The sequence below is a fragment of the Macaca fascicularis genome, chromosome X (assembly GCF_037993035.2).
Source record: "Macaca fascicularis isolate 582-1 chromosome X, T2T-MFA8v1.1".
Classification (NCBI taxonomy): Eukaryota; Metazoa; Chordata; class Mammalia; order Primates; family Cercopithecidae; genus Macaca; species Macaca fascicularis.
This window is the reverse complement of record NC_088395.1, coordinates 71,298,790-71,311,424: the sequence shown is the minus strand read 5'-3', so window position 1 is coordinate 71,311,424 and position 12,635 is coordinate 71,298,790. Positions and strand designations below refer to the sequence as shown.

Below are 12,635 nucleotides of genomic sequence, written 5' to 3'. Positions count from 1 at the left end.
TTAGTCACAATTACTATCATTTCCATTTTCCATATGACAAGACCAAAACCCATAGAGGGGAAGTTATTTGCCCTTGAGTCAGTTAGCTAAAAACAGTAGAGAGCAGAGGTGAACTCAGGCAGCCTGACTGAAGAGTCTGGGTGCCTCACCACTATGCATACTGCCACCTGTGCTAGGAAAGGAAGCGCTATCTGGGAAGTCAAGCTGGGAAATTATATGTGATATATGCAAGGGGATTTTGAAGGCCCAGGAGAGAACATCTGCCTTCCCACTCCTTTCCCAATCCATTTACTTGCAGATGCCAGATGTTTCATTCATAGGCATAAGGTTTGTTCTATTGTTTACAATGCAACCAACCCCTGGGTGGGGTAATACTAAGATTTATGAGTTATTTTTACTTTCCCAGTCTGTTTCATTTTTATTTTATGAGTGTCACTTTTCATTGTACATTTTTATACAGTTGAATCTGTCCATCTTTTCCTTGGGGTTGCTTATCTGTCATTGTGGCTTTACAAGTTATCATCCCTCTAAAGCCTCTACTATAATTGAAACCATTTTTGCCCCAGACTCAGGGGAAATAATGGCTACAACCTTCACATCAAATGCTGCCCTGTCCATTTTGAGATCTTTAAATGAAGCCTGTATCATTATCTTCTCAAGCTTAAATCAAGACAACTTATTTGTAGTTTTTCATGGTCCTCTCCTGTTTCTATTCACTGAATTATCTCCAAATTTGGGTTCTCAAAATGACTCTGAGAAATAGGGGAAGTGATGAGAAGGATGAGGGATATTGACCTGTACTGAATGCCCATTATATTTCAATCAACGTGCTAGGTGCTTTCTCATACCTTATCTATTTTCATTTAATCATTAAACAGCTCTATGAGGGGGACAAGGGCCCTGTGAATAGTTCTAAAGTACCCCAGCCTGGGAAAGATGTGCAGGGAACCTGGTAAGACTCAGTCCTTTGGGAAACTCAATCCCATACTTAGTTCTGGTGATATAAAGGAGGCTGTTAGAAATGGAAGGTCATTGGAGCTAGACAGTCAGTTTTGGTCACTCTCAAAGAGGTGGGAATTGAAGAAGGGGGAGGGTGTGGATGAAAGTTTACTAAGAAAATGCAGTAGATGTACACTAGACTGCTTTCATAATAGGATTTTTTACACTAGGGTTTTTCAGACTTGGAAAGGGAAAAAGTGGGACTCCCCTACTCCCACTGCCAGATCTTTGTTCCCTGAAATTTGCATTTGGGGGATCTAGGTCAGTGACATTGGGTAGATGAGAAAGAATACAGGAGTGAAAGTTCAATGACATAAAGCCATCAAAAACAGCAAGAATCTCAGCTGAAACATTGCCTGAGAACACCTAGCACAGTCTATGTAGGCAGATACAAATTCTAGCTAATCATCCACAAGTCCCATCTCCTAGGGGAATCTTCAAAGTTAAGGCTTCAAACACACCCCTCAACACCCTAGCTGAAGGGCTGAAGTGATGGAGAACATGAAAATTTTCTGAGAGAGTGTGAAGAATGAGATTACCTATCTCAGCTCCTAATTCCCTAACCTAGGGAGGTCAATTACCATTTCTGTTCTTCAGTTTTTCCATATACCACATGAGTGCCTTCCAGCCCTAACATCGTATGGTTCTCTTCCAGTCTTTCCTGTCTCAGTGAATGGCACTGATCTTATTACTGAAGCCAAAAATCCAGGAGTCATTTTAGATGCCTTATCTTTCCCTCCGTACCTCTTCATCCCATCCATGAGCTAATCATATCACTTCTGTGCCCAATAATATGTTTACAATCAGTCCATTTTTCTTCATATCTATTATTACTACTGTAATTCAAGCCACCATCATTTCTTTCCTGGACAAGTGTAATAGTTTTCCCACTGGTTTTCCTACTTCCACTTTTGCCCCAATAAAATCTGTTCTCACAGCAGTCAGTGATGTTTAAAAACTAGATCATGTTGCTCCCCTACTTAAAACCCTCAATATCTGCCTATTGTAATTAGAATAAAATCCAAACTCATCACCATAGTTTACAATACCCTGTTTTTAGAATAAAAGTTCAATGACATAAACTGTCTCCTCAGTCTACTTCTGCTCCCCTTAATCAGCCAGAGCCCTACCTACTTTTTTTTCATAGGCTAAGCATTTTCTGACTCAGGACCATTGCACTGGCTATTCCTTCTGCCTGGAGTACTCTTCCTCCAGATCATTGTATGGCGAACTCCTTACGTTTCCACTACAATGTCATCTCTGAACAGCAGTCTTCCCTGAACATCCTAACTAAAACATTCCCCCTCCTGCCACTATTCTCTCCTATTATCCTCAATTAGTGTTTCATGGGCTTATCTCCCCCTAATATTATTATGTTTATTTCTTTTTCTTTTCTGTCATTATTGTCTGGCTCCTCGTACTAGAATGTAAACTTCCTGAGAACTGGGATCCTGGGTAACTAATAGAACACAGTAAGTGAGAGCATGGCTTCTGGAGGCAGACTCTCTAAATTTGAATCTCAATTCTGCCACTTACTAGCTGTGTTACTCTGGGCAAGTTACTTAACTTCTCTGTGCCTCAACTTCTTCTTCTGTAAAATAAGGATGATAATAATATATATTTCCTGTGAAATTTTTGCAAGGATTAAACTAACTTAATACCTGCAAAGCACTATATATCCCTGGAACCTAGGAGAGTGCCTGGCATGTAGTAAGTGTTCAGTAAATATTTGTTAGCTGTTTGCATGAATTAATCCTCCATGCCTCCTGCTATTTCCCTCCCTTCCTCTCCCTTCCTGCCTAATTTTGTTCAGGAAGCTTTTCCCTGACTCCTTGCTCACTTCTCAGGACTAAGTTGGTTCTCCCCTTATGTGTGTGCTCACAGAACCTAGACTTATTTCAAGCCCTGATTGCTAGGTATAGCTATATATGTATGCATGATCTTTGTAATAGCTGGTCTCTCACTAAATGGTAAGCTTGGTAAGGGCAAGGCCCATGTCTGTCATATCTGCTATGAAATCTTCACTGAAACCTTGATGGTTCTTGACACATCATAAGTATACAATAAACATTTTTGGGCTGAAAACTTTTGGCTCATTTTTTTCTCTTAGAAATGCTGATTAAGAAATATAATGAGAAATTTAATAAGTAATTTGCACTGCTTTTTCAAAGGCAATTTGGGACCAAGGATGTTGTTGCATCTCTGCCTCCTCTTAGTTCATTTCACTGTTGAAGTACAAAGAAAGATCTGTGAATTCAATATTCTGGCCTCCATTTTTAAAGTCTTGATCTATTCCCTGAAAGTATGATCATGTTAACAAGAGACTGACTGACTTCCTTTTTGCTAATTTCTTGCATTTTAATGGTATTAACCCCAACATACCCTGCCTGACTTACTTGTTTCTTAGCAATAAGAATAATGTTGGCCCTGATAAAACTAAGAATTTTTTTTTATTTCTACCCCCTCAAATCAATCAGTTCTTCTAATAAAATCATGCATTAGAACTCACTGCTAGCCCATATCTTAAATATTGTTTCAGCCATTGCAAACTTCTGATCAATTGAGAGCTACTGAATACTTACTATGGAAAAGCCACCACCTTGGCTTGCAGATACTGTTTTAAGTGCTGCTTCAGAAGAAGGGGCAGAAGGCTATGGTTTCCTTCTCTTCCCCATACTTTCTCTACAACATTTTCCTTCCTTTCATTGCTAGCCTGGATTCTTAAAACTCAGCAAGGAACAGGTGAAACATCTGTTCTCAAAGAGGTCAAAGAGCCAAAAGCAAACCAACAGAAGCTAAGAGGCATATTACTCTTTCTGTATTTGGACATTTTAATTGTTACAAATAGCACAAGCCTTCTTCCAAGCTCCAGGTTTTCCCACAGCCTCTTCTGTTAGATTAACTGTTATCTTCCTTTAATGTCCATAGATTGGAGGCATGGGACATGCTTGGCCCTCTGCAGACACCCTATATTAGAGTGTACCTTCTGGCTGAAAAGTAACAGAGGCATTCAGGCCCCATGGTAGCAGTAGCAGCTTCATACAGGCCGCGTGGGGCCATAGGAAGAGCACAGGCCCTTGAGTCAGGAGTCTTGGTTCTGTTTCAGCCAAGTTGGATGATGTCGGACAAGTCCTTTGCCTCTCTTGGTCTCAGTTTCCTCATCTATAAACTAGGATTTCTGTGAGGCTTGAAAGACAAGATAGTTCCCAAATTATTACCAAATCAGACTCTAAACCCATTAACATATTTAATTGAAACAGATACGTAGCCACATCCAGACTTTTACCAGACGTGTGAACATAGTCAGTGGTAAGGATTCTTTGGGTGAAGGGGATAGTGGAAAAAGAGAGAGACATTAGATTTAAAATCTCAAAGACGGTTCATAAATTGCTTCCCACACATCCCTTACAAACCCTCCACTTCTCCCCAAGCCAGCATTAACGCATTATAAACCACTTTATGTTTGACATAGATACGTATACTCAGGACCCCATTTTAGTTTTGGTTGCTATATTTTTTTTTTCCAGACATGCTATCTTCATTAATCTGCAAGTAACTTGGTCCAAAGTGGGCACAGGCTCTAGCTTCATAACTTACTGTGTGGCCTTGGCAAAACAACTTTCCCTATCTGAGTCAGTTTTCCTCCTTCTAAAAGGGGATGAATCTACTTGCCCCCTTCATATTGGTTGTGAGGATAAAATGATAGGTTGTACATATCAGACTCAGCACAGTAGCCAGTATATGCTAGGCACTTACACAGGCTTGTCATTTACCTCCTCCCCTTATGAGACAGAGCTGGGGCCAGTTCTCGGCTCTGGATCCACAGGGTTTGTGACTAACCAACTCAGTGTTCTTTAAATACCAACTAGTGGCTCTACAAGGTAGCAACCTTCAAGATGATAGGAAAATGTAGACACTAGGGAGAATTTTATGGTTAAGAAAGTTATTACATCTTTGATCCAAAGAAGAGAAGGGCTTTAATTTCTTCCCTGGAGAATGCTTAAAATCACTGTGGACATCCAGAATGACATGAGATTCATGTTGCACAAACTTCTCAAGCTCCTACAATATACCAAGCCCTGTATTCAGCATGATCATGGGAATGATCTCATAGAGGCCTCACAACAAGCCTCTGAGGTGGGCTCACTAGGTACATTTTTCAGATGAGGAAACTGAAGCTCAGTAAAAGAAAGGACAAACTCAGGGAGAGTTCTGACTCACCTTTAGTTGGGAGTGAGTCACCATCTTCCTTTTGTCCGAAGTCCAGCTCTCTAGGCCTATTTGTGCACTCTGAGTAACTGCCTCTTACCTGGGCAGTTACTCATGTCCTCTAATCATTCTCTACTTTGCTTCCAGAGTCTCTCCCTAAAATATTCCTCCAACCTTATCACTACCGTGCGTTGAAACATACAATAATTAAACATTATTTGGTGCAGAGTAAGCACTTAAAAAATGCTTATTAGGGTCAGGCGTGGTGGTTCATGCCTGTAATCTCAGCACTTTGGGAGGCTGAGGCGGGTGGATCACTTGAGCTCAGGAGTTCAAGACCTGTCTGGCCAACATGATGAAATTCCATCTCTACTAAGAAACACAAAAATTATCTGGGCATGGTGGATGGGCACCTGTAATCCCAGCTATTTGGGAGACTGAGGCCAGAGAATTGCTTGAACCCAGGAGAAGGAGGTTGTAGTGGGCTGAGATCTGTGCCACTACACTCCAGCTTGGGCGACAGAGTGAGACTGTCAAATAAATAAATAAATAAATAAATAAATAAATAAATAAATTTAAAAGTTTATTAGATAAATGTCTGCCTATAGGATTAAGTCCAAACCCTTTAGTCTGACATTTAACATATTTCATAGTCTGGCTCCTACCTGCCTTTTCTAAATACTACATCTCCCATTTCTTTTTTCCACCTCTACACCTCATATAAGAATCCTATATTTCAGGCACTCTGAACCGCTCATCCTTTCCTTTCTCTCTCTATTGTATCCTCACCTGGAAAGCCTATTTTCCTCTATGGTCTGACAAATCGTTAGTCACTCTTGAGACCTATTTACATCTTCTCTGCACAGGTTACACCTTATCTATTCCTGTATTTTGTTTGACACCACACTGTACTGTAATTAATAGGTAAATTTTCAGCCTCTTCTGTTCCTCAAAGGCAAGGATTTGCTTTTATTTATCTGCCTCGCCCAGTGACTCCTACAGTACTTCTTCCATTGACTGACAAAGTCCGAGCTTAAGTAATTGTTTGTTGAACGGGTAGCTGGAAGTAACAAGGTTCTCCTCCCCACTCTCCTTTCCCCCAGCTTTTGCAGCATCTTCCTCCTCCCATCCTCCTCTTCCCCACCCCCGCCCCACCCTAATTTGAATGCCAAAGTTACTGGTCCCCAGGCAGCAGCTAGCACATTCAACATCTCCGAAGCTACTTTCCCTGCAGGCTTTGTTTCCATCCGCAAGGCATAATTAGCAACTACCGCTAATCTTTTGCGGGTGAGTAGGTGCAAGGACCCCCGAAGGGGAGCGAATGGGTACGTCTCTCATCTCTCCAATGGCCTTCAGGAGTTTTTTTTTCCCCATTTTCCCACACACGGGCCAGATGAATATCCCCATTCCTTTGCACTCTTCACAACCTTTGACATAATTATCTATAACAAATTGATTTAAAGTGCGGCTGCAGGAAGGGAAACAGGCATGTCTCGCTTGGCCTTCTGGGAGTTGTAGTCTTACAGGCCCCCGGGCTGCCTGGCTGGCCCTGAAGCTGTGGACTACAGCTCCCAGGCCTCTCCAAGCCCCTACCGCACAGGCTCAGAGCCCCAAGCCCGGAGGAGGTGGCTACATTGTGTCTATTGTATCCTTTGGCTGGTGTATTTGTACATCTCTCGGGACGTGAAATTGACAGTGAAAAGTATGGCAGATGAGCAAGAAATCATGTGCAAATTGGAAAGCATTAAAGAGATCAGGTAAGTGGCACGTTGTCCCCCTCAACCCCCCGCCCCCCTCCAACCAACCCTTCCTTGCAGGAGAGGGCTAATTATCTATTGTTGGGCTGCTTGTCTGGGGAGCTGGAAAGGGGCCCATTCACCACAGACTTGCAGGAGAGGTGAGGATGGGAGGGGCGCTGAGGAGAGTTGAGAGAGAGAGAGACCTCTTGCCAGATGTGGCTGAGAAAGCAAAGAGGAAGAAACACAGGGCTGGTCCCAAGACAGTTTTATTTTTCGAGGTGGGGGTCAGGACTCTGCATTCATGGTCACGTTTTTAAAAAGTACTTGTGTGCCCCAAGGTGTCTTTGGCTCCTTGCTCTTTAGGAGTCGAGATTTTTTTCCAGTCTCTTGTTCAACTTGAGAACCTGGAGTTTGGGAAAGGCTTTTGAGAGCCAAGTCTAGCGCATCAGGGCTGGTGGCTGCTGCCAGGGGCTGCCAAGTGGGGGTTGCAGAGGAATCTCAGCGGGCGGAGCTGGGAGAATGGCGCGCGCTCGTTTTCCTTTCACTCACTCGCCACTTTCTTCCTTCCTATCCCGCGCTTGGGAGGGGGATGGGAGCAATGGGGATTGGGGACGCGGTCGCTGCGCTGATGGTGGGATCGCGACAGCTGCTCTGAGGAGCTGGAGGTGACAGGCAGGCTGGCAAAATGGGAGTTGCCGAAGTGGAGTCCGCCACCCGGTTGCTTCTGGAGCAGCTTTTGGCAAAGCGATGATATTGTCCTTGCTCAGAACACAATAGCGCCGGGCTGTGTGGGCTGGCACAAGGTCTGTCTTCACCTCCCCTTCTCAGCGTGAGCCCCTGCTTTGGCTTTTGCTCTCACTCTGAGAGTGGCCTGGGTCAAGCTGTCTCCCTGGAGTGTTTTCTGAGAACCCAAGGTGGAAGATGTCAAGTGTGTCTCTTTAAGAAATAAGACTTTGGGCATGAGATTTAACCCTTAGAGTGCTGGATGAGACCTACACGTGGTGATTAGTGGTGGTAGGTAAAACACCTTGGTTTCTTCTTCCTCTTGGGGGGTTGCATCTCTCTTTCTACAGGAGAGGTAAAGGAAGGGAACTATCATTTATTGAGCCCCCTCCCGCCCCTGTGTGCCAGGCCCTTTGACCTAATTTTGCTCATTCAGCAAGAGTCCTGTGAGCTTCCTACTCCTCCTTTACAGCTGGGGAAATAGAGGCCCAGAGAATTTGAGTGATTTTCCCACAGCCACCCAGCTTGAAAGTGCCACATTTTGTTGGTCTGCCTGCAAAGGTATTCCTTTTCCCACTATGTCCTAGGCAAAGTCTGGAAAGGAGAAAGGAATATGTTGCAATTTTTTTTTTTTTTTTGCAAAAGCATCAGAAGTTAGCTAGAAAATGTGACACTTTGGTACAGTAGAATGCCAGCTGTCATAATAACAATGCAGCTAGTCAGAAGCTTAGGCTTGCAAATGGAGAGCCTAGACTTCCACTCTCACCAAGCTTCAAAGGAACCACCACCCCATGCCCAGAAAAGGACCAGTTGTGAGCAAGGACTTTAATCCCCAGTGAAAATAGACCTTTCCCAGTGAAGACCACATGGAGAACCATAACTTCTACCCTTACCAGTGGTAACTAGGAGTTTCTACCTCAACCAGCTAGGATGGAATCAGCATAGGCCCAGAGAAAAGGCCAAACTTGCACCTCTAACCAGCAGTAACAAACAGCCCCTCCCCAATCTGGATGTCAAGAGACAGTGGAGAAACTGGACTTCTGCCGTCCCTCTTCCATCCAGGAGAGTGTTAGAGAACTGCTAAAACAAAAGATTTAAATAAGATCCAGAGTATCCAACTTTTAATCAAAAAATCACTTTCCATACTAAGATATCCACTTGAATGAGAAAAGAAAATAAACAGATGCCAATACTGAGATGACACCCATGTTAGAATTATCTGATAAGGATCTTAAAGCACCTGTCATAAAAACATTTCAGTGAGCAGTTACAATACACTTGAAACAAGTGATAATGTAGAAAATCTCAGAAAATAAATAGAAAGTCTCAACAAAGAAATATAAAACATAAAGAACAAAGTGACATTTTTAGAACTGAAAAATACAGTAACATAAAAACCCCAAAAAAACCCAATGGATAGGTTCAACAGTAAGGTGGAGAAGACAGAGGGAAAAAAAATAGCTTACAAATATAAAACAGTAGAAATCACTGTGGAACTATAACAAAAGCTTTAACATTTATGCCAACAGATTCCCCGGAGAAAGAGGGCAGGGTTGGAAAAGTATCAGGAAAAATAATGACTAAAAACTTGCCAAATTTGCAAAAGACATAAACATTTAGATTCAAGAAGAGGAGCAAACACCAACATAATCAGCACAAAGAAATACACTCCAGGACACATTGTAATCAACCTCTGAAAAATGAAAGAAAAAGGAAACTTCTTCAAAGCAGCTGAAGAGAAACAATTCTACAAAGGAAAAAAAACTTTAGAATGACAGATTTATCATCAGAAACTGATGATGCCCTAGCATTTTTTAAATGCTGAAGGAAAAGAAGTGACAACCCAGAAATCTATGTCCAATAATAATATCCTTCAGTACTGAATGGATAATCAAGACATTCTCCAATGAAGAAATACTAAGGAAATTTAGATATACCCTAAAAAAAGATGATAGTAAGCTCTGAAAACAGAAAAGAAACAATAAACAGTAAGCAAAAACATGGTTAATACAGCAGACTTTCTCTTTCCTCTTGAAATTTCTTATGTTTGATCATTGAAGCTAAATGTATAATGTTACCTAATGTGGTCTCAGCATATGTAGAGGAAATATTTAACACATTTATATTGTAAACTGGGGAATGTAAAGAGATGTAAAGGGGAGGACATGCTTCTACACTTCATTCAAGCATGTAAAGTGGTGAAGTCAGAAGATTATTAAATAAGTTATGTATATATAATATATTACTGAGAGAAAACACTGAAAATGCTATACAAAGAAATGTACTCAAAACATTATAAATAAATCAATATGAATTTTTTAAAAATGCTCGTCACCCACAGGAAGGCAGGGCAAAGAAAATGGAGAAACTAAAATTACAGAGAACAGAAAACAAAAAATAAAAAGGCAGACATAGCCTTAATGTATCAATAATTATGTTCACAACAAATGGTCTAAATACCATGCAAACATTAATCAAAATAAAGCAGGAATGGCCATCTTAATATCAAATAATACAGACTTCAGAGCAAAGAAAATTCCTAGGGACAGAGATGGATATTACTTAATGAAAAATAAATGTGTGTGTTCCAAAAGGGACTTAAATTAACCTGCTTTTGACAATTTTACAGTAATATACAAAGGTTAAGCCACTTGGTTTAAGAATTTAAAGTGGAGAAAGTACTATAAACATATACTTCACGTTCACATATGGACAGGTAAACATGTATGGGAGGTAGAAAGAAGGAAGGAGCAAAGAGTCAAAGAAACTGAAGAAAGGAACTAACATTTGTCAAGCACCTTTTAATTTCAAAGCTCCTGGCTCATTTACTCTTTAGTCTTCCCAAAGAAAATCTGGGATAGGGATTATTACCCACATTTTATGGATAAGGACATTGAGGATCAGATAGGTTAGGCAACCTTCCCATGGTTACACAGCTAGGAAAGAAAAAATAATATATCCTCCTATTCACATGGCATATGCATTTCAATGTTATTAACTGCCCTTACAAATGCTAATTATCGGATTAACCATTATTCATATTCACTGTGAATATGACCTATATGACCTATATGAAATGCCTCATCTTCTCCAAAACCTTCTCAAGTTCCCCAGTTAAAATGAATTGCAATACCCCTACCACAGTCTCCACAGGGAGATTTATTATAGCACTCAAGTTATCCCATCTAATGATGCAATTTTGAATTGATACGTATCTTCCTTTCTTCCTTCCTTCCTAACTGCTCTAATCCTAAATCTCCTGAAGTATAAGCATGGCAGCATATTTCTGTTAAAAAAAATAATGTTTGCTGGACAGAAGCAGGAATGATGATGGCAGCATCATCTAATGACCTATTGAAGTCAAGCTAAGAGCCTTACACACATTCAGACACGAGCCCAGAAATGTACACATTAATACTCAGCACTCACACCAATGGCAGAATTTGCAGTGGGAAAAACATCAGAAGTGGATTCTCCCACCACAGACCATTTTCTGCTTCTAACTCTGAACACATGCCCACCCCTGTCTTTCAGCCCAATCCCAATCACACTCCCACATTATGTTCCCAACCTCAGCCCCCAAAACCCAAACTAATCTATTTTGCCCATGTTTTCCTTGGACTTTTAAATGGTGATGAAGGAGCATGTAGATAAGTGGAAGAAGAGAGACAAGAATGGAACAAAAGAAGGATGATAGAAAAGAGGGAAAGGGGGATAACAGTAATAAAACAGAGACAGTGAGTACAGGCACCATTAAATGGACCAGAGCCCTACACCAGCTCCCCAAGTACATAACAATATTTCCTTAAAATGCACATGCCATCCATTCATGTGTATTGCATACACTCACACCCTGATGTACACATATCCATACACAAAGAGCTTTCCTCACTTGAAAAAAAGAAAAACCATTTTGGAAGGAGATGTTGTGTTAAGTAGATACTCTTAAATGAATGTTTCTCAACTGGGTCCTTCTTTTCTTTTTTTCTTTCTACACACTCTTTTGAGTAAATTCCTGTACTTCCATGGCTTCAAATATTATCTTCCAAATCTCCAACCTGTATACCCCACCCACATTCATGCTTTAGCCCACACATATGACAGCCTAGTGGGCTTGTCCACCTGGAAGTTTCACAGATAACTCTCAGATTTATATCTACATCTCTTCCTACAGCAATCAAGCTCCTCCCCCTAAACCTTTGGTTTAATGCCACCATTTCCTGCACAGTTACCTCAGATGGCAATCTGAAAGTCAATGTTGACTCCTATTTCTCTTTAATGACTCACCTGCAATCACTTAGCAAATTCTACTATTTCTATCCTGAATATCTTACTCAGTACCTGCCCCACTCTCCACCTCCCAGTTTACTGCTCCATTTCAAGCCTTCATTATAACTGGCATGGATATTTGTAATGCAGTATCCATCCATTTCCATCTGAAGAATTACTTCCCTGTATACAGTCTCTGCTGTATCTGCAATGTCATCCACATAGGAAGCTATGAGAACTACCTTCCTAAAGCATGGGTGTTATTTTATTTCTCAAACATATTCACTAACTTTTCATTATGTATGACAATCTTTTTGAAAAATACAGGCTGCGTCCCATTATTACCTCATAAAAATAATTTGGTTGGTCCCTAGTAGCACTTTTAAAAAAACCTTTTTTAAACTAAAAAGGAAATTATCAACTTACATTGCATATGAAGAAGTAGGTATACTTTGAGGAAGGTTTTGTTTAGTTTTAAATATGTGTATGTGTGTATTGTGTCATGAGGTGAAATTCATTTCTCACTTACGTCATTTCTTACTGTGTCTCTGTTGAACACACATTTGCCTATCAGTGTTTCCATGGCATTCATGCTGCCTCCCCAGAAATCTGTCCCATACCCACCATTCTGACCTTATCTGCTACTACTGCTTTTTATTCACCCTATCCTTTAGCCATATAGAAGTTCTAACTGTT

General features: G+C 41.0%; 1 protein-coding gene across 4 annotated transcripts in view; it reads left to right on the top strand.

The window, feature by feature from the left end:
* ZC4H2 (zinc finger C4H2-type containing) overlaps positions 1-12,635 on the top strand; it is a 119,984-nt gene that overhangs the window by 50,090 nt on the left and 57,259 nt on the right. For 2 of the 4 annotated variants that reach the window (XM_005593782.4, XM_005593780.4), the window contains exon 1: positions 6,803-6,965. The exons of the other annotated variants lie outside the window; for them this stretch is intronic. In XM_005593782.4, the coding sequence (XP_005593839.1) occupies positions 6,913-6,965 (53 nt within the window). In that variant the 5' untranslated portion in view covers positions 6,803-6,912. Of the gene's footprint in view, positions 1-6,802; positions 6,966-12,635 lie in introns of those variants that run through there. 4 annotated transcript variants of the gene reach the window in all.